The sequence below is a fragment of the Parus major genome, chromosome 2 (assembly GCF_001522545.3).
Source record: "Parus major isolate Abel chromosome 2, Parus_major1.1, whole genome shotgun sequence".
Taxonomy (NCBI): Eukaryota; Metazoa; Chordata; class Aves; order Passeriformes; family Paridae; genus Parus; species Parus major.
Window position 1 is genome coordinate 33,849,186 of NC_031769.1, and position 27,346 is coordinate 33,876,531.

General features: G+C 39.1%; 1 protein-coding gene across 2 annotated transcripts in view; it reads left to right on the top strand.

Moving 5' to 3' along the window:
- Nucleotides 1-3,941: 3,941 nt before the first annotated feature.
- The window catches only part of CREB5 (cAMP responsive element binding protein 5), a 214,558-nt gene continuing 191,153 nt past the window's right edge, over nucleotides 3,942-27,346 (top strand). For both annotated transcript variants that reach the window (XR_004495813.1, XM_033511893.1), the window contains exons 1-3: nucleotides 3,942-4,012; nucleotides 7,199-7,292; nucleotides 15,839-15,960. Coding sequence is in view for 1 of the 2 variants with exons in the window: in XM_033511893.1 (XP_033367784.1) it covers nucleotides 3,959-4,012; nucleotides 7,199-7,292; nucleotides 15,839-15,960 (270 nt within the window). In the remaining variant the exon portion in view is untranslated. The remainder of the gene's footprint in view (nucleotides 4,013-7,198; nucleotides 7,293-15,838; nucleotides 15,961-27,346) is intronic.

The window sequence follows — 27,346 nt, forward strand, 5'->3', positions numbered from 1 at the left end:
TGAGGGTGGTTTTGTTTCTTCTGTTTGCTTTTGTTTCTTTGTTATGTTCTTGCATTCCTCACTCCAGGCTTCAGTTTTATTAATTATAGTAAAAACTTTTTAGAGGACTCTTACGCAAAAACTAAGGAGTAGAAGAAAATCTTGGCTTGCTGCAGAACTTGGTTCTCTACCACGTGACATGGCTTGGAGAAGTCTTTCTCTTTCTCTTGTATTTTTATTTATTTCTTTTTATAATTTTAGAATACCTTCTCCTGAGCAGAGTGCTATTTCAGGAGAATGGCAGGCTACAACAGCATAGCAGATTTCCTCACTTACACATTCTGCCAATAAGGCTCTTTACGTGGTCACAATAGGGCAATAAATGCTGACAGATGTTGTTAACATGTCTATTAAAATTCAGCCCCCTTTTCTGCTGGATTATATACTCATGGCTATTGTTAATAATATCAGAACTAATGCTGACATATCAATAATAGCATTCACTTTTATTTATAATCCTTGATTGTTTCTTCAAAAAAGTCACAAAGCTGCAATAAATTAAGCTATTGATAACAGAAGCAGAAATTCAGACTGGAGCAATTTTTTAACTTTACAGTCATCATAGATTTGTCTGATATTCTTCATGTGCATTAATTGCAGCCGTTATTGGTTGCAACAAGAGTTGTACGAGTGTAACTTGAAGTTTCAAGATCCCAAAGGCTAATAAGCACCCTAATGTAGATGGAAAGGCTGCTGTGATGTATCTTTATTAGGTGAAGTCAAAATGTTGCCAGTGGTTGTGTTATTTCCTTCCTTCACCTGCGCACAGTGTGGAAAAAAGAAGATGGGGATGATGTGGCCCAGCAACACATGTGATACGCATGAAGAGGAGTGTGTGCCAGAGGCTGTGTGCAGCTGTCTGAGCTGAGGGGTGGGAGATGTGTGCCTGCATCCCGAGAAGGATGCTGTGCAAGCTGTGCTGTGCACAGCCAGAACACCTCTGTTGCTGAGAGCCCCCATCTTGCTGCAAACCTGGGTGAGGCCCGGTGGTGCTGGTGCATGCACAGCTTTTGCAGAGTTCACTGGGATTGAGGCACGCAGCAGGCTCAGTCACACTCACAGCCCAGACTTTCAGCTGCTTGCTTCTGGTCAACATTCAAGCCTAATGCTGGAGGCATTGCTGTATGATAACCAAGCACCAGACACTTGCAAGAAGTGTAAGCAGCAGGCAGCTTCTTCCAGTCATTTACTGTTGTAAGAGCAATGGTACCACAGTCTCAACTGCAGTGATTGCATCACGTGTAAACACCAGTTCTGCAAGGTGCAATTTGTCTTGAGGGCACTCTACTGCCTGCTAACAGGTTATATAGGTCAAGTTCTGCTAGACAGCACCTTGGAGTGCAGGTAATACAGCCATTCTGGATTATTACTTGTTTTATGTTCAGTGTATGCAAAGAATGATTCTCATGGAAACAAGCAATTGCTTGTACATTTGGGGAAAACAATTTGCTGTTGAGTCTGATGCCTTTTCCAGGTACTGAGAGTAAACACCAAATCCGTGTTTTCTTATAGTCCATTTCCTGGAGCTGATTCCTGCACTCAGGATTCTGATCCTCACCTAGTATGTTATTTTGGTGCTTAGTCCAGCTTATCTACCTAGATAACCTTGAGAATCACTTAATTGTTATCAGAGCATGCACTGATGGATTTGGGGACTAAAGGTCAAGCTCAGGATGGGGAGGGAAGTCTTAGATTTGCAATACTCAATGAGAAATCAAACTCCAAATAATTCCTGGTAATGTTTTGAAATTCACTTGGACACTTGGGACCAGAATTGTAACTATCTTGTTTTCTTTAGCTGAGTCTCATCTGTTGTTTTGCTATTGAAAATGCTGTTGTCACTGTCCCCTGAGGAGGGGAAAAAGGGGTAACAGAAATCTTTGGCAGTGCTTCAGTTGCAGGAGCAATTGAGATATTAAATAAAGCCTTTCATTATCTCTGCATAGCTTCTTCTTTTTCTTTTTTTTTTTTTTTCTTTCTGTGTAAAGGAAAAAGTTGTCTTTAGGAAAGACAGCATGCCTGGGGTCACATCCCATAAATAGAGGTGGATTTAAAAATCTAACTTAGCTGGAAGTTTTGGTTTTGTTTTTTGCGGGGGTTTGTTTTTCTAGTCAGTTATCTCTCTGCTGCTTGTTTCTTTCAGACAGGATAGTGTAATTCAGAGTATTTTTATGGTTTCATCTGTAAAGAGCTTGTCTATGCACAGTCTGGAACTGAAATAACTGAAATTAGAAGTAATTTAACACCTTTAGTTATTTTAGTATGCCAATATACTCTTTCATTTCTGATTATGAGTATCCTATTTCAGTTTAACATAGCTGTAAGTTAAATCAAAACAGGATATGAATAATCTTAAAGGAGTAAATTAGGTACAATTTTAGTTATTTCAGTTCTAGCCTTGTGTGGATACATAAGTTATGCCTGAGTTAGGGTCTTTCTTGACACCAGATTGTATTATAAATCACTTATGTCAGGCCAGATGTTGGTAGAGATGCCCATATGAGGAAGATCAGTTGATGCTTATTTTCAGCTTCTGGGAGTAGTGTCCTTGTGGAGGCTGAGGGGCAAATCAAAGTAGAAATCCTTCACTTCTGGATTCTACTTCTAGGTGTCAGTGGAGTCGGGCAGAGTGGAGATTTTTATGTCACAATTAGGAAAATATACTGTCAGGCTAATGTTGTCCACCAGAATGAAGTTTAATTAAAAAGAAAATGTTATTATCCAGTGAAAATAATTGCTGCAAGTATGGGTCTGGCTGATGTGCAGGTTAATGGTGAATTACACTATCAACTGTAAGCATGCTAAAGATGCTCCTGATGATAGGAAGCAATGAACTGTAGTTTGAAAAAAATTCAGTGGGTTTGAGCAACTTTACCACCTGTCCCTCTGCAGGACAGGTCCATTTGCTTTAAAATCAAATTCTGTTTCTCCACCAAGATATTTCTCTTTGGTTCATGAAAAAATTACCCAAACACAACTCTGACATTTTTCTAAGAGAGGCTGTGGTGAAGGCTGAGTTTTAAGGGATTTCAGGGACTCTCTCAACATAACTCATCTGCTTCAAGATGGGTCAGCCACTACATTCTAGCTGGTAAAAACAGTTCCAAAATAAATGACTTATTTTACTCCCTAGAATTTTACTTTTTCTTTTTTTTTTTTTTTTTCTGCTCAGGAACGCTGCCCTAATATTGACCCAAATTCAGCTGCATAACTGCATTCTGAGGGTGCATGTCTCATCCTCTCCTTTATTTAAGACTTGGGAGCTTTTTTTTCCCAGGGTAAACCTTTTAGTTCAAGGTTACAGGACTGGAACTGCTACAGGGAGGTGCAGTTTTAGACAGTACTTGACTGCTGAAGCTCCTGAGGCTCTAGTTGAACTTTTAAAGGATGGGGATGGACAGTTACATTGTGTGTATAGAGAGCATGTATGTAATGTATTTAAGTTATTAATATCAGACAGAATGGATGCAGAACTTCAAAAAGTGGGCTCTTTCTCAGAAGTAATCTAGATGTCTGGTTTTAATGTTGTTCAGCAGGAACTGAAGGAGGAAAGGTAAAAACCTTTAATTCAAGATATTTCTGAGAAGACACGGTCTTATCTAATAGCAACAGTGAACATATGCTATTTTGTGAGGCAGATTTATGCTGTGAAAGCTGAACTGTTTTTTCTTTCTTAGAAGTAAATTGCTCAGGAAGGAGCAATAAGAACTTAGACTGTAGGGAGCCTGCTGAATATTAGGAAAATTAGTAGTCTGAGTATGAAAACTTTGCTCTGATCTGTTTGCGGAGTTCGAAATGAAAGCAAAAACTGCGATTTCTGTATGTTGCATGCATGTGTCAAGTTTAGAACATATATATTCATAGGTTCCCTTTCTTTCCCCCTCCCCCTTTTAACATGTAGATTTATGAGGAATCAAAGATGAACTTGGAGCAGGAGAGGCCTTTTGTCTGCAGTGCCCCAGGCTGCTCACAGGTGAGTGGAGTCAGCGGTGGTATTAATTGAGTCCTCAGCACTAGCTCTGGCTTGTATAATGCCTCCTGATATATTAACACATGTCTAATAATAATATGTGTGTCAGGGGTTTTTTTTTTTGGTTTTTTTTTTTTTTTTTTAAGACCTGCTTCCCCTCCTTTCCCACAAGACATTATTACAAAATATTTCTAGCAAATACAACAGCCAGTCAAAAGTGAGTTGGTACAAGTGCTCCTCAAGCCGCTTCTGTGCCTTTTCTCATCTCAAAGCCTAATGTTTCAAGCCATGTATTGCAGATTCCTTTAGGGACTAACAAGAGAGGTCACACTAGGCAGAACACATTTATTTGCCTTCTGCTGAGATCTATGATAGAATATATTACATTGCTATTGGACACAGTAACCCTCCTGTTTTTTTTGTTTTTTTTTCTGTTTTAAATACTTTAATGCAATGATCTTATGAGCTGATCTTCATTTATCTATTATTTATTTATTTTTAATCTTTAAGGTGTCTTCCCACTAAATATTTTCCGTGGAAAATTCAGCCTGTAGATAAATTTTGCCCCAGGGTGTGCATTTGAGATTCCTGTCCTGTTGACTATGGTGCTCTGCCATATGTCTCCAAGGGCAAAACCTGACCTGTAACATCAGATGTTTAATGAGCTTAAAAAAACCCTGAAGTGACAAGGATTTTACCTGCTGAGATTTGAACTGGGGTTTGTGTGGTTTTTTCAGTGATTTTGCAGTAGTGAGGGAAGTTCCCCCACCTGCAGTGATGAGAGAAGTTCCATGTGTGGCACTTCTGACCCTAATTTGTTTTAGTAACAAGAGTTTGTGAGTAAAATCTTCAGGCAAGGGCATCTTCTGGGCTTTTGCCACAGGCTTCCTTTGTGCATCTATGTCAAGTGATACAGCTTACCCATTTCCCAGAGTCCTTCTCTCTTAATTAGTGAATCCTTCCCTGTTTCAACTCTATGTTGGGAGTTTTCAGCTGGCTAATATGCTTACAACTCTTTAGGTTCTTCTGGCAGAGGGATGGGTGACTGTTGAGTGTAGGTGTTGATTTTGCCAAGAGCTGAAATAAGGAGAGGCAGAAGCCTTCAGTCCAGTTAACAGCTGGCTGAGTGGCTTTGCTGTTTCACTAAGTGGGAGTTTTCCTATGTGAGGCAGCTTGCATCTTTTGGATGCATATTCTCAGGCTGAGAATATGCTCCTGTAGATTTCCACATGCAGAGTTAAACTTTCACCATTCTGTCACAGAGGTAGAATAAAAGTATCTGAGTTTAATTGTCATGATTTCTTAACCTTTTTGATGAAACTAAATTCCACTGAAATCAGTGGATTTGAGTGTTTTCACATCAATTCCTAATTCATTTTCTCAGTGGAGGAGAAGCTGATCCAGACAAGCTCTTTTAGGTGTTTTGAGATCAAGTTTGGTTGCATGCTGTTACAACTCTGAAAGATGAACAGGGTAGGCATGACTTCCATCTTAAAAAACGTTGAACTTCCCATTTCCCAACATGATCTCTGTTTGTTATAAATGAGGACTTGACATAAGTGCATAATGCAGAGCTGCTGTCCAGCTAAGCTGGCTGGGGACTGGCTTCTTTCTTGGCCAGTGCAGATGTGTGCTAAGGGCTGATGGAGTCGATGGAACTGCACAAGGAAGAAAGTAAAAAAGAAAAAAGACAGAGAAGTCTGGGCTGGAGGAACAGCTTCTCCTCTGTTTCCCCACACCCTGTTTAAGCTGGCTGATTTCATTGTGAAGAGAGAGCATGGCATCCATGAAGGAAAACCCACTTCCAAGAGAAAGAAATGTGGGGTGTTTTTCCCCCTTCATGATTTCATTGAGCAAAGTTTTTCTCACATATTCCCTTTGTTCTTAACATAAATTCCTTGTGCTGCATTTCTTCCAGATGAGTAAGCAGTGAACCAGGATTTCACAGTGAGGAAAAGGTCTTTGGGATGTCTTTATTTTTCAGGGTTTTTTTTTAATCTTTTCCCCGCAGAGAATTCAATTCCATTATTTATGCTACTTTGTCTATGGGCTTAGAGAGATTCTCAGAACATGTAACATAAGGCAATTATTTATACTATAGCCACAAGCAAAGCCACTTAGCCAAGAGTACACTGTGTTGAAAGCGTTAGGTCCCTTTAGCTCTGTTGCCATTTTTTTGTCTCCTGTGTACCTGTTGCTTAAAAAAGCTGCTTTTAGTTATGTTTTTTTTCCTTCAAGCCTTGGTGATACAACTTTTGGCTTTTGATAGTCCTGAAATAACCCAGTTGAAATAATCTCAGTAGCAAAGGTCTGTGTGTGCACGTTCTGGTGAAGGAAACTTCACACAACCATTCTGCTGTTGGAGCCCAAATGTGCAAGTGCTTGAACATTTACTCAACTTTGTTTTGTTCAAAAGAAGCTACTTCTTGTAGAAGTCTGTAATCAGATTGTAAAACAAACTTAGCACACTGATTAGTTTCTTACAAAAAAAATCTCCACCTTCTCTGCTTGACAAAGGAGAAGCATTTGATTTAATAAAGGGTCATAATTAGTTGCTATCAAACTGTGCACCATTTCATTGCCACCTCCAATCAAGTCAAAGTATCAGATATTTCCAAAACTAAAGACGTGTTTTTCCTGAGTACTTTTGGGTAGAGAAAAGCTGCCTTATTTAGTTATTTTTATAGCTGTTCATCAGATATATGTTGCAGAAAGACACTAAAGCAGAAAAATCCAGTAAAGTGATTTAAGATTTGCCTCATTACTTAGCATTTGCCGTGGGCTAAGAGCACACAGAACAGCAGTTACTGCAGATCCTCAGGCACGTGGTGACTTGTGAGGCTGTGGTAGCTACAGTGGGTGTCTGAGACCCTTAGAATCTAAAACTTGGGCTGTAATTTTTTTTCAAGCAGTTGCATGACACCTTATGTTTTGTCATCCCAGAGAACACGGCAGCAAATGTGTTTCTAAATTTGAGTTCAGCTATTTGTTACTCATACTCACTTGTATTTTCAAATATTCTGTTTCCTGTGCCATTTGGACACATTTCTAGCTGGATAAATTTCTTTCTCTCTCTCATTTTTGAAATTCTGTCCAATGCCAAAAGTTTATTAGAGAATTAAATTCTTCTTTTTTTCTTTTTTTTTTTTTTTCTCTCTTCCTCTCTCTCTTTCTGTGTTTGCCTGACAGCGTTTTCCAACAGAGGATCATCTGATGATTCACAGGCACAAACATGAAATGACTTTGAAGTTTCCTTCAATAAAAACAGATAATATGTTATCAGGTAAGAAGACATGAATTCAAGAGTCAAGATAACTATTCAGATGATGTTGAAAGCATGACTCCTATTGGAATGCTACTGGCAAAATGACTCCAAGATCGGTTTTAAAAAGCCCCAGCTCCAATTAAATAACAAGTTGAGATGGATTAAGCTAGAGCACATCTCTTTGAACAAAAAGACAGTTGCCATTCTTCTGCCTCCATGCGTTTGCCATGAGAGGGAAAGAAATCACAGAACCCCTGGCATGCTGGCAGCTCTATCATTGATTCCCAGTGAAATACAGGCACTTAAGTGCATGGCACTTGGGAGCCCAGCAGTGAGAGTGTTAATGAAGTGCCTTTGTGCTGTTGCTGTAAGTCTTGCTATTTGAGCTGAACAGACTCAATTCAGCAACTGGAAGGGGCCACATTGTATGAGCCACCTGTGTGGTGACTCAGGAACTGCCCACTGCAAATAGCTGTAACCAGAAAGGTAAACCAGTGGGTGATACCCAGTACTCTTTCCCCATCTCTCTCTGCACCTCCCCCTGCATAAACAGGGGTTATTTGGTATTAGGTGCAATTGCACCCTATAATTTCTTGAACAGTGTATTTCTTATGTAGTCTTTACGTGCTCTTTTCTGTGCCACATATCAATGGCTTGCTGGCCTTCAGCCAGTGCTGGGTAAGGTCAAGCTAGCCCTTCATTTTACTTCTTTCCTCTCCTATGCCTTTTCCTATTGTTTATTCTTTGGGCTATAGTAATGTATTTAGTAAATACATAAATAGTATTTAGAATAGTCTCTCTAGAATTTTTCAGGTTTCAAAGTAATTGTAGAAAACCCCCCTATGATGCAAATGTGTGTGTGTATGTTCAGGAGTGCTGATATATGAGTGATATTTGTCTTTTGCAATGGGCTTCTTCACGGTAAATTGTTCAATTTCAGATGCAAATATATTTTCATTAAAGGGACTCCAGCAGACTAACTCTTTTATGGTTAAGCTGTTTCCATTTTTATGAAGATCACAATGAAGTAACAATGGCTTGCGAATGTTTAGATCTTTGTTTGTTTGTTTGTTTTTTGTTGGAACTTTGGGCACCAATGAGAAGTTAGACAGCCTTTTTCCCCAAATAGAATTTATTTTGCTTTTAAAATGCCATAGTGGACTAAGTTTAGAAAGAAACAGTACACAGCATTTTGAAGAGCAGTTCTTGTAAAGTGCCTGAATGCCAGCTATGCCCACAGAATCCTGTGTTTGCTAGCACAAATGAGAAAAAGCTGCTTTTGCATTTGGATGTGTCCTTTGGCAGTGAAACTGCTCAAAGACATCTGTGCTGTGGGCACATTCACCCTGTGCAAGTGCTGGCTTTTGTTAAAACTTTCTATTTGGCATGACTTTTGTTTGAGTGCAGTTTCTAAGGAATCTATTCTGTCATCAGGAGTGTAGCTCCATTTGTGTTTGGTAACCTCTATGGTTTAGACGTCCTTTTCCTTCCAGTGGGTTGCTTTCGCAAGCAAATAGAATGACTGTCTTCCAGCACTACCACTGGTACTGGGCTCCCTAAACCTGCAGTTAGCCAACTCTACATACTAATGCAGAATTTTCTGGCCTGAAAGACTCCAAGATTGCTTCTAAGGGATGTATTCTTTGAGGTTTGTCTGTGATGATCCTCTGTAGTAGTGAAAGAGTCAAAAGCCACACCAAAGACTATGGCCAGTGTTCCTGACTGTAATGGCCTGGCAGCTTGGTTCTGCTGTGTATTGATTTCTCTTTTTGTGTTTGCTTGCTGGATTTGTTTGGCATTTTGCAGTCCTTACTCAGGAAGCATCATAGATCATCTACTCTCTGCAGGAAGACATTGAAAAATAGTTGTTTCATTACCCACTGAAACCCTGGGGAAATCTAAATACCTTAAAGTTTAAGATGTTTTATTCTTAGATTTCAAAATGAAAAATTAATGATATATGGGAAAAAGAGACAGGCTTTTCTCTTAGACATTTGTCTTCATGCCTTCCTTGTTTTTTGCATTTTTGCTTATTTGACTTTTTAAAAAAAATGTTCCTGTCATCAGTAGGTTCAAAGAATTGCAGCAGCAATTGCCCTGTAATAAGCCAGGTGCAGTGTTAGTTTTTTTCCCCCCCTTCCTCCTGAGCTAGAAATCAGACTTCCTTTTTCTTTTTCAGTATGTTGTATACTATCTTTTAATTGTTGTGAATTATCCATTTATTATTAGAAATTAGTCATGAAAAACAACACACTGTATTCTTTCAGGTAGACTTCAGAATTATCTACTCTGTTTACAGAGGTAGCTTAATCCCCAGTCTGGGTTCACTATAATATCAGTAGTATTTTACACACATTAAACATGTTTTCTATAAACTGTTCCTGGAAATAGTCACTGAAACTGTTGGTCTTGTACAAGACATCTTAAAACTAAGCAAACTATGACTTGAGAAGAAGGAACTTGTTTTTTGTGTGAAACCTATGTTTGGGGCTGAAATATCAGCTTCTAAGGGAGAGGAAAAGTTTTATGTGAAGTTACATGCTGTTATGTAGGCAGGGTCAATATATTATATAATTTATATATATTAAATCTGGTGAAATAATCTCTTGAACCAATTCAGAAACTGTAGATACCCATGTACACCATAAAGTTTTCTATTCTCTGACTGTATAAATGGAAGGAAAATCCACTAGAGCCATTGCATAAGATGTGATGCTTTTGTTTCACAACATTGCAATGCAATTATGTCTTTTTAAATTAATGTTAGTTGTTCCTCTTTGTTGTATTTTTTTTGTTTGTTTGTTAGAAAGTCTTGTTAAGAATATGGATAGAGAGTTATTGATGTTTTCCATTTCCATCTTTCCAGCTAAAAAAGAACTGTTTGAGATAACACAGAATATCTTATGTAAGTTTTGCATGCTAGTCACCACTGCAGGCAACTTTATAGTTAAATTGACTGACATAGATATCAACTCTTTGCTGTTGTGCTGAGTGAACAGTGTTTGCATTGCTTTGAAACTCTACATTTTGTTGTGTGACAAAGCTTTTGTGTTTAAACAGCAAAATATTAATGTATGTGGAATAGATTGTTTCCTCCAGGGAAATACTAAAAGCCCCGTGGAGCTGAACTTTTGGGAGGATTATCTACATAGAAACCTCTTTTCCTTAATCGTTCTATTTATTGAAACCAAGTCCTCTAGAGTTTTGGTGATAAAGCCCACTGTGGAAGTAGAAACAGTTTTCGTTAGATGGAAAAAGTGCCTGTAATAAAAGTAGTGCAAATGTATTCATTTTCCCAGGTAATGCCTTTGTCAGTGAGGTAATTTACATCACCCTTGGTTGCCTTAATTTTTTCCTCCTTGTAGTTTACACAGAGAGGTTTATCTAGGCATGAATTTTGAAGTGTGCAAAATGATTTGGTATAAGGACTCATACTGTAGTTAGTTTGTTTTCTTGTTTGCTTCTGTGTCCCTTGCTTTATGAAAAATGAAATGAAATATTTTTTTTACGTATACTGGTCAGTTTCAGAGAGACCAGAAGACTTTAAAAATTAGTTGTACCCAGTATATGTAGCCCTCCAGGAAATTCCAACCAGTGCTTTAGAGTACATATTTAGGCAGTAAAGTTGTTGGTAGCCTTCATCTGGCTGTGAGAAGTTTCACCACCGATGTTTGGATGCACTTCTTCCTCTCCTCTTTCTCCACCTGGTTGATGCGTTATGATGTTGAGCTCCTCAGTGCACTTGGGTAGAAACCTGTGAAATCAATGAAGAAACCTTTCTGAACTTCTCAGGACATTTCTCTCTCTTTGTGACTGCCTGATGGGTGGCCCTTCAAATTTCTGTGCTAGCCCCATTACTCTGACTTTGTTATCATTGTATGAAAGTACAACACGGGTAAGTGTATAACTTCAACAGAGCCCACAGCTGAACAAGCCAAATGTCTATTATTACTGCACATCAGACTAAACAATTTTTATTTTTTTTCAAAAGAAAAATGAAGAATCAAGTTACACACTTTGGAGCTGTGCTGTTAGGTATCTTTTACCAAATCAGAATTTTAATTTTTTTTTTCTCAAAATGAAAGCTTGTTTCACATAACTGTCCTTTGGTTCTCCAGGGCTTTTTTAAACTTGTAGCATGCTTTAAAGCTTCCTTTTGTGCTTTGATGGATGAAACTCAGGAATTCAAAGTAGTTTTACAAAACACATTCTGGATCAAGTAAATTTCTGTATAGCAAGCTAATGTGTTTCCTGAGCTGATGTTTTGAAAACAATGTATTGAGACTGAGTGTCCTTTCTGAGACTATTATTTCAATCCCCACACCCCCAAAGTAACAACAACAATGAAAGCCCCATGCATTGCCAAACGTCATGAGTACATAATGGAATCTTTTGACTTTACTGGAGACTTCAAGTTCCCCATTGCCTTACCACATACATTTCTTTTATGAGTCTGAAAAATCAGATATCACTTCAGACACTGTGGTCAGGTGTTCAAAAGTCACCAACCTATATATATATATATATATATATATATATATATATACACACACATATATATACATATATATACATACACACATACAGATATATATATACACACACATATATACACATTATGTGAAATTCTGGTTGGAATATGATTGCTGAGTGCATCTGAAATCCCTTCCTGTAAGATACAGTAGGTTAACTTGGCATCTGCACAGGTGAGATCATTTGGGCTTGCTCTGGTGCAATTTACATTTTTGAGGCCTATTTAAACTCAATGTTTCTTGCAGCCTTTCTGGCCATCACTGTGTCATCAGAGAGGCTGATTTTTCATTCCCCTGAGTAAAAGGCTGAACAATATTTTTATTGCCTTGTCTGAAGCTTGAAAAATCTATGTTTAAGCTGGTGATGAAGCTGAGATAGACAAAACTTCCTAAGTAATTATCAGATGACAAAAAAAGCATGCTACGAGTATAAAAAAGATTAGGTTTAGCTATGAAGTGACAGATGGCAAGAGGTAGATGCCTCAAAGGACAGTAAACTAGCTCTAGGGGATGGAACCAGTTGAGGATGGAAAGATTTTTGCATGTTGAACAATGGGACTGGGTTGGGATAGCTGATCATTATAACAGTCAGGGTTAACTTAGATAATGCTGCATCCCAAGCTGCCAATATAAAATACAGTTTGTGACATTAGAGTCCTGGGTTGTGTGAGTAGCAGTGTGCCTGCAGAGCAGCTTCCTACACAACGTGTGTCCTCAGCAGGAATGCTGAGAGTGGTGCTGGCTCTGTCTGAGTTTTGGTCCAGATGGGTCTGGCTCATCCAGTTGCTGAAGTGCAACAAATCAGAGCCCGGTTCTCAGTGAGTCTGCAATAGTTGTGGGCGCTGGTGATAGCAACAAAAGCTTTGTTTGTACCAACAGGGAACAATGAGGTCAGGCACAAGCTGTTGGAACTATTTATGCATTTTTAAGTGCTGAGAATTAGGAATATTTTATTAATTCTGGGAGACCTGATTTTGTAGATTATGCTAGGGTCTCCTTTGTGATACTCTTCCCAATTAAAACACAAAGGCTTTCCTAATCTAGGTAAAAGAATTTCTGTGGTGTTGAGAGTAATTTCTTCTACTAATTTGCCCACATCCTAAAGGAGAACTGGTATTTTTCAGAGGCAAAATAGTTGGTTGCTCAGGACGAAATCAAGCTCTTTAGACTTGATAGCCTTGAAATCCTGAAACCAATGAGTGCAGTGTAACTACTTTACTACAGTCTCCACGTTTTAAAGTCTGGATTTTAATCCAGTTCTGCTCTCATACAAACAGAGGTTTTGTGGCCTTCTGGTTTCTGTGGATGTTGAAGGCTGAAGTATTAGAACTAGAAAGGCAGGTCTTGTTTTACATCTGACTGAGCTGTCTTCCAGGAGGTCTGTGGATGAAGTTTAGGCTGGCTGGTTGGTGGTGCTCCTTCCTCAGTTGGGAGAAACGAGGGGCTGTCTGTTTTAACAAAAATCTTGATGTGAATTCCTGCCAGTCTGATTTCTGGAACATAGGAACTACAGCAGCTATAGGGAGACTGTGGTATTAAAATAAGATCATCATCTCAATATGTAGGTGGTGTAAACAGTGTCATTATCAATTTTGATCTTCTGAGATATTAAAATAGTTAATTGTAAAGTTCAGCTGTAGGCAATACCATTGGTTATCTTGTGGTGCAGAAGACAGACTTTCAGCAGGAGCAGAGAAAAGAAGCCATTGAGGCCCTTGTGTATTTAAAGTCACAGTCTTACTCTGGCTTGTTTTTTTCCACTGTTAAAATGGATTTACTTCAGTGAGATGACTGGATTTTTGTTTTTTGTAGGTTCATCTTCTTTTTTTGTTTCTTTGTGTGTTTGTTTGGGGGTTTTTGTCAGTTCTAGGCCCAAGCAACTCTGAAGAAACCCAGGATTTTTGATTCTAATGAAAGTGGTGGCATCAACTTCTTCATGAAACCAGTTACTCATACTGGCCCTGAAACTTTGCTTATTTGATATGGATATATCACTTTGACAATAAAACATTTCCTCTATTTACTTCACATTTAGATACCAATGTGTCCAGGAAGGCTTAGCAACAATTGTGTTTGATTTTCTTCAAAGCAATGTAGAAAATGTTCACTAAAGTATCATTTAATCCTTTTTGGAAATTAAATCTATTTTCTACTGCATTTTATCGCACTTCATTTCCAGAATGAGCTCCAGCCCGAGGGCCAAAATCAACCCTGGTGTAAATCTACTGAATTTACTGAGATTACTCTACAAGTTTGTTTGGCACTGCTTATTTAGGATATGGAACTGTAAAGTGCTGAGTGTCCTCAGCTCCCATCAATGCCAGCACCTTGTCAACTCATTTTTGCAGGATTCTTAGAAAGTTATGTCTCAGACTCTGGTAATACAGTAGTTAGTTGTGAAAGCCAATAGATAAATAAGTGTGCGTTCCCAAATACTTGAAGTTTGTTTCCTTTAAGCTCGTAAGTAGGATGCTCAAGCCAAAATAAATGAAAAAATAATTTTAATACTAAGGTCTTGCATTCTGATGTTCCATCAGAAATATAAATGCAACTGTATGTCTTTGCCCTTGGATTGCCTGAGACAGTCAAACCTGGAGGGCCATGCTTGATACAGGTGGAAATTGACTTCTCTTGGCTTTATAGTGGAGGAGGCTGATCCTCTTCCTTAGTTTCCAAGAGAAAACTGCCTTTTCTTTTGTATGCCTTGCTTTTGCAGTGCTTAATTGAGGGCTGATGTCCATTTCTATCCTGATCATGTAGAATTCATTGTGTCAGGTAACTGTTCGCTGGAAGGGGGTAATATTAGAATTTGTCCCAGATTAGCTAGGTACAAGAAACCAAAGTTTTCATTCGCTGAAGTGGGAAGCTTTTTTTCTGAGATCAGAATTGACCCAACATGGGCAACGGGGTTTAATGACAGAGTTTTTTTTTCTTTAAAGAATGAAATACAAACAATAGGTGCTTGTCAAGGACTATGCTGAAGATTATTTTTTAACAAAGTGAATCCAATCTTTCTGTAAAATCAGTTACAAAGCATCTCAAACTGGAAAAGTCTTGGGAAGAAGGAGCCAAGGTGGAATAATTAAGAACTAACCTCAGAATGAATAGCGGTGCCTCAGACCTGTGCTTTGGGGAGTCTTTGGTTCCCAAATTTGGGCTTGATTTTTCATTTCCTGAAGAAAGACCACCAAGGTCATCACTGAAACTAAAGTCTTCATGGCAATTTAGCTTGTTTGTCTTGCAGGTTTTTGAAAAGGTGTCAGAAAAATTTGTAATTTCTTCAGTCCCTTCTTCTGTGACATTGAAGAGAATACTGCCCTTCTTATATTAATTCTGAGAGAGCAGAAAAGTCCTAGAGATGAAGACATTACAATTTTTTTGTCTCCAAATTTCATGGTATTGCATATATTATGTATTATGAACACTTTCAGGTATAAAATGCAAAAGGATGCTTCTTCATGGCCAGAATTCCACTTTTCATAACTTTTCTAAATGTTGTTTAACTCTTCCTTCAAAAACTGTGTTGGAAGCAGAACTTCTTGCTATGGCTACTTCTTTTTTTGCTAAGTATACACATGTTTGAGGTGGTATTTGAGGACTTGAAGGCTTTGACTAGTGTGTATCCACAGCAGTTAACATGTGTGCTGTGGTCTAAATGTGCATTATAAGATGTACTGTGTGTTGTTCTGCATGCACCTATTTTTGGAGGTTTACAGAGAGCTCTAATGACCATTTGCACATGTTAAGGAGATGCACTTGTGTTATGTGCCCTGGGAAAAGCCATGCTGTTGTCTTCCTGCCCAAATGATGACTGCTGCCTGGTTTTGGACATCGATGGCAAGCCCCGGCTGCCTGCCGCCTTTAGTGCCGAAATTCAGCGCTGTGTGGGTTTTTTGATGATGGTGTGGTAGAAAGGGGTGGGAAGTCAAAGAGAAGTTTGGCTAGAACCTCTCTTTTCCTGGAAGACTATTTGATTATCTCCCCCTCCTTTTAATATTAAACACCAATGATCGTTTCTTGTCCTGTTCTCAGATCAGACCCCTACACCAACACGGTTTCTGAAGAACTGTGAGGAAGTCGGCCTCTTCAACGACATCGACTGCTCCCTAGAGCACGAGTTCAGGAAGGCACAAGAAGAAGAGAACAACAAAAGGGTGAGTGTGAGCACACCAAGCTCTTCCTCACCTTCTGATTCCTTGAAACATTAAAGGAAGTGTCCTTTAATCTGTGAGAAAGCATATTGAGCTCTACTACCTCGTAGTAACCTTTTGGATAGAAACTCGGTAGCACTATAAATTGTGACATGCTTTTTAAAACTATTGAAGCAGTTGACAGAAATAAAAACCCCAAACCAACAAAAAACCAGTTTTAAATAATAAAATAAAAACGTGTAACTGTGTTTGCCAGGGTTCGATTCCAAGTCTCTGCTTTTAAGTAAACTCTAACACAAACCACACACCTCTTGAGAGAGAGGCTTGGGAAAATTATATCATCTTTGAAGTGAGGATTGCAAACTGGCTCAGATACATTACAGGGAAATTTGGCTTATGAAGGGGCATTTGCTTAAGAGCAAAATTTTTTTCTTTTTAATTTCTCCACAACACGGTGGGCTCTTGGATTTTTTCATCATCAGTACCAGCTTTACTGTGTTTCTGTATTTCTTGTAAAGGATTTAGGTTGAACTGGGAAGCTTTGACCTGAAATACCTAGCATATTACATACCCCATTTTCAATTAGTATTCTTGTAGTTTATTCTGAAGTTATTCTGTCAGTAATATGAAGTTTATGTTGAATGATATAGGCCAGCTTCTATGTCAGTGTACCCAAAGATAGTAAAGAGTGTTTTCAGGGATCCTAAAGGGCTGTTAAAATTTTCAAAGAATTGTAAAAGAGCTTAATGCACTAGAGAGGCCAGCAAGAAAAGAGGTAAAGCTGCCTGCTGAGGTGCAGAACAGGAGAGCAGGCTTGTAGAAGGAGAAGGAAGTCCAGGAGAGCTTGGTTTTGGCTTGCAAGGAAGGAAGTCTAGGTATGGTTTATTTGTGGTTTGTAAGGAAACAGTCTGGGACAGATAGAGGAGGAGAGAGGCTGTGTCATGGTGTGCTGAGCAAGGAATAAGTGTCCAAATGTGAGAGAGTTCAAATTTTGGGTGAGTATTGGGAAAATAGCACAGACTAACCCTCAAGGCTTTGTGTTGGACAAATGTTAGTAAACAGCCATATATTGAGATAAATGTGTCTCATTTTAGACCTGTTAAAACTTTTGCAGTTTAGGTTCTGCTGAGGGGAGTCTTAGTTGGAACCAGGGAGAACATTTTTGTACACTCCTACTTCTTTGTCCATTACAGGATTTCTAAGTTGTTCTCTGTGCCTGCTGTATATTTTGCAGGAGTAGGAGAAAAGGAGAAGTCTACTGAGGTGGATCTGAGTGCAGCTAGCCACAGATTGCAGCGCTTGATGTTGTAGAGAGATTTCAGCTTGAGAGGGATATTTGCAAAATCTGATTAAAACCTAGACAAGGGCATCAAATCACCTGATAATTCCAGCTGTTTAGAAGTCTCTGGGAGTCTTACTCTTCCCTCCTGCCTACCCCTGCAGCTGCTATTAGTGATCTCCAGGAAGCAAATAATTGATCATGGGGGGTGGGAAATTAAAAAAAAAAAAGTAAAATAAAAAGAATTAAAAAAGAAAAGGAGAAAGGGGGGAAAAAAAAAGGGCCGAAGTTCCACTAGCTGGCTAACCTGTAACACTTGCTCTGTGTTTCCAATTAGTCTGCTGTATGTTCATTACTGACTGACTGTCAGATAGGAATCTGAAGCGGGCCCCAGTAGGGCTTTGCAGAAATGCAAGAGACAAAGGCCAAGACAGAAGGAGACTCCTTGGGTTGCAGCTGTCCCTAAGGAAATGCTTCTAACAGCCTGTCCCTGGAATATGAGTGTGATGTAGTGTTGGCCTAATGGACCTACCAACACATGGAGACTAAGGTCAACTGTGTGGAAGTCTTACTCACTGCACAGAAAAGTCTTCCAAAAATATTTTTCGTCATATTAATTTCTCTGGACTCTGAAAGAAACAGTTTTGTTTATTTTAGTATATCACTGTGGCTTAGCACACAGCTTGACACTGAAATCTTGTAACAGAAAAACACTTTCATTTCTTATTGGCTTTTTTTGCTCCTTGAGAGTTATAATTTGAAAAGTCAGAGGATAAAGTTCAAGTAATGGCATTTTTTTCTTTCTTTCTTATTTTTCTTTTTTTTTTTTTAATCTTCTGGGTGGGAACCTATGGATAATCCATGAGAATTTGTCGTGATGAAGCTGTTTATGCAGACTGGTGGCTTTCTAAATTAGCTGTGAAGCTGTGAGTGCATGGGTTTAGGAACACCATGTGTACCTTTTTTTGTAAAGGTACTATTGAGTGGAAAGCACTTGCATTAATATCCCAGCTTCTTATCCAGGAATAAATCACTTGACATCCTTCTGCCGCAGTTGCTCATGTGTAAAGTGGAAGAAGTGTCTCTTTATGCCTCCCACACTTGGCATGCCTTATGGTTTTAAGATCATCTGTCAAGGACCACCTCTGACAATGTATGTGGATTAGCCTTTGCTCGGGGACTGAGGGGACTCAAGGAATAATAATAACCATGATGATGACCTCCAGGACCTGAACTGAGAAAAATAAAGCTATAAATGGAAGTGAGTTTGTCAGTTGGTGGTGGCTTCTCTGCTGTTCATACCATCCTATATTAGCTGGAAGTCTCTCCTAGATAAAGGCCTGCTCCCTAAATGCAAGGGATGCTACAGATCAGCAGTAAATATATGGATAAGCATGTGAGAAAGAGACTTTTTCCATCCTCTTGATGGCACTCTTCCTGACGCAAGCATCCTACCACCCAAATTCACCACCAAAGTTAGCACAGGTAAAAGCATACCTATCCTATTTTTCTAATTGTAGATGTTGAAGTTGTTGGGAGCTTGAGGCAGACAGCAATCGACAGCTCAGACCCAGACAAAACTCGCAACCCAACTCAACAAGGAAGGTAGTGCTGGCAGATCCCATGACCATCTTAGCCCGCTGGCTGCAGGTTTTAGGTTTACACTGCTTGGAACATTTGGTATCCAAAGCATTTGCAGTGGGTTGTAATTGCAAACACATGACCTTTGCTGCTACTGGATAGGCCCTGTTGTCACATCTTGTTTTGAGCATTGAGTTGGGGCTGAGAGGATAATGTCAGAGATGGGAAGAATCAGGGTCTGGTTTTGAATAATGTAGTGGACCCACTTCAATAAAATGCATCTAGCCTGACCTCCCTGTGTGGAATGAGAAAAAGTGGAAATATGCTGATTGTAGAGAGTATTGCATCAAATAGAATTTACAAATAGTGAGCTGAGTATTTTCAACATGAGGGCATGTTTAAAATCACATTCTGCATATGCTAGTGTTTGGATGCATCACTTCTTAAGGCTTATCCTGAAATTTTGAAATCTTCTACCCAGTGTTCAGTCCTGCAAGATAATGTGTAAATTATGCAAACGAGGCAGGGAAATGGCTATTCTCAGTTACAGCCTGGTTTTAATGTGGGTTGTTCAGTGTCAGTTCAGGAAGCTCATTAGTCCTCTGCATGGCCTAATATTCCTGTTCTAAGTATACTATCCTAAGGCAGGCACCTCACTGCTAGAAAAACATCAGCAAATTGAAGTAGTCTGGTAAAGAAGAAGAACAAACCAAACACAAAGCCTACAGTGGTTAAATAATTTCAATCTGCAGAAGGAATGAAAAGCCTGAGTGTCCAGTTTAGTTGTGTTAAACAAGGGATGATGCTACAGTCTGATGTGTATTTGAAAGACACATTTTTGGCTTGCACCTTCTAGGGTCTCCTTCTACCTTTTGTATATTTCTGTGTATCAGCATAAGGGAGTAGATAAAATGCACTTGTCATGCTTATAGCACATCACTATTTCATGCTGGACTCAGTTACTCTCTGACCTCCAGAAGAAATTTCTTGCAAATGTTTGCTGAATGTCATAGTTTGGTACTGTAGTCTATGAGTATAGGGAAGATGATATAATTCAAAGCAAGCTGGACATGATAAAATCTGTCTCTAGAGTAGTATAGTTTGGTGGAAAAAAAAAAATTAATTTCCACACTTTGCTTAAATTTCATGAAATGTGTATCTAGCCCATAGGTCTTTCCCTCTTCTGAAAAGTAATACAGAAAAATCATAAGGGATTTTTCCTGTATTTAATAGTTGATATTACAGCAGCTGAAACTAGCAGTGCAGTAAATGGGGCCCTTAGCCAGGAAAGGGTGATATTGTAGCCTTACATGAGAAGAAAAAATATTTATATGTTGATAAAGCATATTGTGTAAGTGTTTGAGTTTTAGAGGCCTGTATTGTAATACTAATAGGCCATGCAGTAATGCTGGCAAGGCACTCCCTTGGTGAAAGAGCAGGGATTAAAGGTTCATTTTGGTGGTTGGCTTGGCTGATGGGTGACAAATTAGCCCCAGTTTTCCCTTGTAAGTAGGGTAGGGTCCTGGAGAAGAGCAGTTTGCTGGTAGATATTTCAGAGGCAAGTGCTTTGAAAGGGCTGAATTTCACTTGTAAAGCAATACAAACCAACAAACTCATAAGCCTGTTCATGGAGCACTTTTGACTCATTGTCAGACAGTCTGTACAATGGAAGGAAAGACCTATGTTTAAATGTTTACTGTTTTTATTTTTTAAAAAATTATGCCATCATAAATGCGCATATGTACATTCTCCATACATTTGTCTAAACATGATGTAAGACCATCTATATTTTTTTAAGTCAAAGGGCCCTTTAATTTCTTATTTTCCCACTGAGATTAAGTATCTTTTATGCCATAATAGACACAAAGTAAGACTTCAGTAGAAATTGTTTATGTTAATACAGTGCTTAAGGGCCAGGGTACCACTGTTGTAGGTACTGTAATAGCTTCAAGCTGTTACTTTATCAATCAGTTAAGCTGTTGTCAAGGTGATAGCTCAAAACACTAAATTTCAAAGTCCAAAGTATCACCCCACATTCAAAGGTTTCAGTATAATAGTTCCTATACTCTAAATATAACATCTATATCTGTAAGATGCAAGCATCCTCACACCATAGCATTTTTTCTGGGTGACTCACTGAAGTACTGGAAAGATACACTATAACTCTGAGTTTTTCTGAGGGTTATTCTGGATTTTCATATGCATTAATTGAATCGGGTTATTGATCTGCTTTTTGAGTTCATTTTTTTGGCTTGCAACACCCCTTTTTTCTTAATTAAATTTACTTTTGCAGTATTCCTAAGAAGAAGGTAAGTGCTCTGTCTCTTATTTTCTAAGGGAAAAATTTCAGATGCCAGATTCCAGAGGACATTTCTTTCTAGAGCCTTTGTAGTGTGACACCAAGCTCTTGAATCACATATGTGGAATGAGAATAGCAGCGTATCTGGGTCTCCACCATTCTGCCAAGAGCACAGCTTTTTGTCTCTTTTGGTTCCTAAATCTCTTTAGCAGCATGGCCCCAAAAGATTGATAGACACCCTCAAAGACATTTGGGTGCCTTGCTCTCACTGAAACAAAGCAGGAGTAAATCAGAGAGCTACCATAAAGGATCTGGGCTCGAGTGACATGCTGAAAATTGCACAGGAAGTCTGTGGCAGAGCCTCGGATTGATTCCATATCTCCTTGGTCTCAGCACAGGGCATCCCACAGACCATGTGTGTTAAAGATTTATCAGCTGTTGTTCAGTGTTGCTAAAGACAGGAAGAATGCTCTCCTCCTCTCTCCAGATGGGTAGGCTTGCTGGATTTTAACTTCTTAACCTTCATAGATTTCATGGTAGACATGTGGTGGTTTGTTGTGTTTTATATGATGGCAGCTCCACAGTTGGTGCTTCAGGCCCTGGCTTTATGAGTCCTGTTTTGAGCATGTATCTCCTGGCACTTATTTGCCATGCTGAGCTGTGTTTCAAAAGGGACTTTCTGCATAATGGCACGGGGAAAGCTGTCAAGACAAAACTGTTCATGACCTTGCAGAAATATTCACAAGAATAGGCTTTAATTTAGGCTTGTTGCTGATGGTACAGCATCTTATCTTCTCAGGTCTATCTTATCTTGATTGGACTTTTTAGCAGATTAATAGGTTTAGATCCTCGTGCTCAAAGAGAAGACCTGAATGTTTTTTCAGCAGTAAGTGCCTATATCATGCAGAAAGGCAATTCTTGAGGGCATAAGTTTTTGATTCAGCTAAACCTCCCTAACCACCATCCTTCCATGTTCTTCTGAATTCCAGCTGATGAATCATCCTGCAGAGCTCAGTCAGGACAGTCCACTTTCCTTCTTCTTACTGTCTCTGTCCCAAAGAAGCTGGGTCACCCTCTTGTAATGTTTGGGGGTTTGTTATGTTTTGTGCATTTTGGCTACCCCCCAAAAAAGGAGGCATATTTGGTTTCATTTTAACATTTCATTTAACATTTCTTCCAGCAACACAGTGAAGTTGTGCCTTTTGCCTTGGTCTTCCTTGGAATGTTTTTAATGGCACAGCTTCCTTGTTACCAGTTCAGGTTTCAGCAGCATAGACTGGATGGCACATGAAAAAGGGATAAACCTTTCCTATAGTGGCACTTTTATAAGTCTATCTATTAGGTAAAGCCCCTAAATCTTGGCAGTCTCTCTAGAGCATACACTGCTATTAAACACGAGCTCTTTGCTCCCCAGACTGGGCTGCAGTCTCTATGGTTGGGTGGGTAATAAGATACTGCTGATACACTTCAGAGCAAGGTGCATTTTTCCTTTATTTATGAAGATAGACATGCTGGTCAAGGGCTTAATCACAGCTGATAAATCATTTTAGAAAGCCTATTAGAACCATATGCTGATCCTTCGTATTAACATGGTGTGTCTGTTTCTAGTCTAATAAGGCAAGGGTCTCTTTCCCCTCTCCCTTCCCCCTGCCTGGTGTACAAATTATTTATCTGTTTAAGGGCTATTGCTTGCTTGGGGGCATTTCTCTCTGTAAGAGGTGTTGTTAATAAAGCAAGGTGAACAGAGGAGAGAAGGGTTCTTTCTCTCCAGACAGCGAAGCTGAATGTTTTTGGTGTCCTTTGCTGAAAGGGGGTTGCGGAGCAATTGTCCAAAAGCTGAGGCAGGGAGGCCGACTGGTTAAAGACTGGGACACCGTGGCATGGCCTTCACGGCAGCATAAGGTTGTCATTTTGGCCCAGGTGGTTACAATCCTGGAGCCCAAGATCCGCGAGGGTTGGGTGTGCTGACATTTCGGTTACCTCACCTTTCCCTCACTCGGAGAGGGCTGCTGCAGGAACAGATTCCACAGCCATCTAATGAGATCCACATTGGTGAAGTTATCCAGAGCCAAGTCCTATTTATCATTAATTGGTGGGTTTGCTTGCAGATCTTTCCTATTATTTGCTGATTATACCCCTACACATTTTATTATCTTGCCAAAATTCAAATGCTAATAATTTCTTGATTTATTGTTTATTTATAACACTGTCTACTGCCTAAATAGATGCAGTTAGAAGATTTCAAAACGGCAACAGCTCTTTTGCTGACTGGGTTTTTTCACATTTTGCACATGGCAGTCAACTATTTATAAACCTCCATAGGGACTCCTAAACCTTTACAGTTGGGTTCCTCCCACAACTTCAGCCGCTTTTCTCCCTTGCTCCCCCAAGGCAAGTCTTGTTTTTTTGGCATAAAGACAATGATGGTGATTGTTAGGTGGAGAAAATGTCCACAAGCTATGAACGGTGGGTAAGGATTTTTAATTTATACATCAAGCAGGATAAATTGAAAGCTGGAGACATCCAGTAGAGTAAGGGTATCTTCACTGTAAAGTAGGAGATCCACATCTGAGTTTCTGGTGTCCTTTAGGCTTACAAAATATGAAACTGAAAGACTGAAAACTCACTTATAAAGTGAGTTTGTGTGCAGTTGTGTGCATGCTGTAGCATGTCCCATTTCCAGTAGTGCAAAAATCTAACTTTTAAATCTGATGTACTTCAGAGTGAAGAAAGGACTAGTGGAGAGAAGAAATAAGGCAGAACCACTGGTCATATGTGATGGCAGTTTATGAAGGCCAGAGTGGGATGTATAGCCTCATACATCTCTGGGGCAGTTTCACTGACTTTAATGGAATTTAAATTTTTAACCTATTACAACTAGGCAAAGATCTGAAGGGAGAAAAGCCTTGCTCAGAGACCAAGGAAAAACCAACTGTGGTCGTGATGTGAAGTATCAGCGTAGTTGTTGATGTTCTGCTAATATGTAAAAATAAGGCCTTTTAAAATTCATATTAGGGATGTAAAAATTATACATATTAACCATTTTCTCACATGCTTCTCTACAAAAGGTGCCAAATCCACTGTTATCAAATAAATATCAGCTTTTTTTCTTCCCTGAAATGTGAGTAAACTGTGTGTGGCTCGATCTGGTCCCTGGGAAGGGAAAAGACATTGGGTTGCCATGTGAATGTTCATGTCAAAGTGCAGCTCTGCCAGCCAGTCTGGGGCTGGGTGGGGAGCGACACAGGGAGAATGAACTCAGTGCTACAAACCGTCTCCTTTGAATTTCTACAACCTATTAGTCACAGCAAGCTGCCCTTATTGATTTTGGTAAGAGAGGTCACTTTTAATCCTCTAAAGTGGAGAGAGCTACATGCACTCTCCATAGCATGACATTAAAATTGACACAGCTCTGCATCAGTTCTGTGAAAAAGCCCTAAACCTAGATGGATTATTGCCTCGCTTTTCAATGGATACAAGCTGCTAACCAGAGCATGCTAACCTAGATTAGGTGTAAAAGCTTTAAAATGCTTCATAAGGAAAGCACAACCAAAAGAAGCTAGAAAATATGAGAACATGTTAAAAGAGCTGCCCCTGCAGGAACAGGCCATTAGTCTTCAGATACTTATTTTCTCCATTTTAATACATTTAAATGTCAACACAAAAGAGTGGAGATTATCATATAAAAGAACAAACAAAAGCTGACCTTACTCTATGATTATGAAGAAAGCTTTATTCTGGCTGATACCCCTTGCTAGTTTTGTTTATGTTCTTTAGAGAACTAAATCTTTGAATACAATTAGGACTCTGACTCGAATGTTAAGTGTGCCTCAAAATAAACAACAGAGGTGAACTCTCAGCAGTTTTCTTTTCATCTTTGTTATCCTTGCTCTGACCCTTTTTTCCTGCCTAATGATCCGTTGTGGCATACTATTATTAAGAGAAATTTTGATAGAAAAATATGCTTAATGTGGATAAGAAAATCATAGTGAGCTTGGAAAAGTATTTTTTTTTCCCCTTTCTTTGGAATTCCAGAAAATAACTAGTGCCCTTTTTGATTTTATGCTATTTATTTATTTGGAAATTTGTTCTCTGAAGGTTTTGCTGGTTGTTTTGGTTTTATTTTTTTCTTGTGAGTCTCAGTAAATATTTACAATGTAGTGTTCAGGGAAATTTGTTGCCTTGCATTTGATGTCATGCAAGCTTGGTGTTCTCCCTTCTCATTAGTTGTAAGTTTGCGCCAGTATTTCTCACTGAAGGTTAGAAATTCTCTTTCTACATATAAGACAACAGCAAGGGTAACAGTGACAAAAACCATTAAGGTACAAAGTTGAAGTTTTATCTATGGAGCCTGTAAGAGGTGCCACAGCAGTTTTCAGTAAATCTTAAAAGTCCTCTATTGGTAGAGAATGTTGCTTGGTCTCTGAGCTCATTCTCAAAAGAGATTAAAGTGTGTGTGTGTGTGTGTGTGTCCCTGAGGCCAGTGTGGCTTCCCCTCCTACATTAAGAGATACTTTCTTGTCCTCCTCTTCCTTCCTCACCTGGGATGTGTGTGTGCAGTGGGGGTATTTCCTCCCCTTTCGTGGATTTAGCAAGGCCTGGGGAAATTCAAAGCAGGTGCAGAAAGGGAGCTGGCTTTTGGCTTTGTCACTGGCACTGAGACATGACACCTAGGAAAAAAGGTGAAAGATTCCCAATCTACAGATTGTCTGGGCTTCTATCTGGCAGCTTATTTTTGTCCTAGCCCTACCTTTTCTTCTCCTATCAAGGAAGAAATGGAAATAAGGTACCTTGTGAATCTCTCATTCTTTTGGAAGACTCCTCCCTGACATCCTAGAGAGGGAGAGAAAGAAGATGACAAAGTAGGGGTTGCTAAAGGAGGCAAGAAATGAAAGGAAGAATAGTACCTTTCTTTCTTATTTATACAAAAGATGTGTTTCTACTACAGATCAGACTTGGTGGGGAAAATGGAAAGGAAAATTCACACAGAAGGAAAATAGTATTACTGAGAGGTGAAGAAAGCTGAGGGAGGCTATCATGAGGATGTTCAAGTGAGAGAGATTGAGTGAAAAATCAGCACTCATATGAAGCAGATATTAAAAAGGCAGCTCTTTGTTCTTTAAGAAGTGGGATATCAAAATATTCCTGTGATATATTCTTAGCAGAATTGGTGGAGCAGAGATTGAGGAATATGGAAAGTAAAATTTGCTTATCTCCCCACCATGCCCATCTTGTCCTTTCCACCCCCAATCCAAGGAAATGGAATTAGTTTCTCAGCTTAATGTTGAAATGAGATGTCAAGGGATGTGGCTGTACAAGAGAAGAGGAGACATGAAGGTGCTAAGCTGATGTTGGGTATTAGAGTAACTTTTCCCTGAAAAAGTGGAAAGGAAGGTCAGTCTGGAGACTCATGTTTCTGTTTTCTTTATAGTCTTTCCTAAGATATTCTTTCTCTCACCATGTCTTATCTCTGAGATCTCTGTGTATGTCCCTTGGGAAGTATACATCTGTGTAAGGCCTGTTCCTGTAATGACAAAGTAACCATGGTTCTTGCCCATTTATGCTATTTTCTTTCCCAGTACAGTAAACTCATACAAATGTAAATGGCAGCATATACATTTCAGGAAAACCAGGAAAACTATTATGCATATTACACCTCTGCACATAAGTTCTCATTTTGTGGATAATTGTGTGGCTGGAATCTTTTTCAGGTGCACCTCTTATATCCAAATTTCTTTTCTTTGCTTCATCCATCTCAGCCAGTTAAATGTGTATATAACTGATTTTCTGAAATGGGGCCAAAGTCCATGTACTTCAATAGCTCTTAAACATATGGTTAACTTCAAGCATGTGTGCAGGGGTTTGCTGCAGAGAGATGGTTTGCTGAATCAGGACTTCCCAACACCAAGATTTTAAATCGCAAACAATCCTCTATTTTAATGTGTTTTAACTACTGCCTCCCATGGACTAACAAAAGGTAACTATTGTTAGTTGACTCCTGCAGATGAAGAAAGTTGTGCTTGTATAAACAGAAATTTATGGGTAAACCAAATTTTTCTGACAGCCTTCTGTGAGAACTGTTTTTTTACTTCTTCCTAATAAATAATTATGTAACATGAAAGGGAATAATGATGATAATTTCATATTATGATTAAAATTTTGTTTTTCTGTGGGAGATAGAAAAGGTCCACTACATAAAAAAAATAAAGACATTTGTTACAGCATTCTCT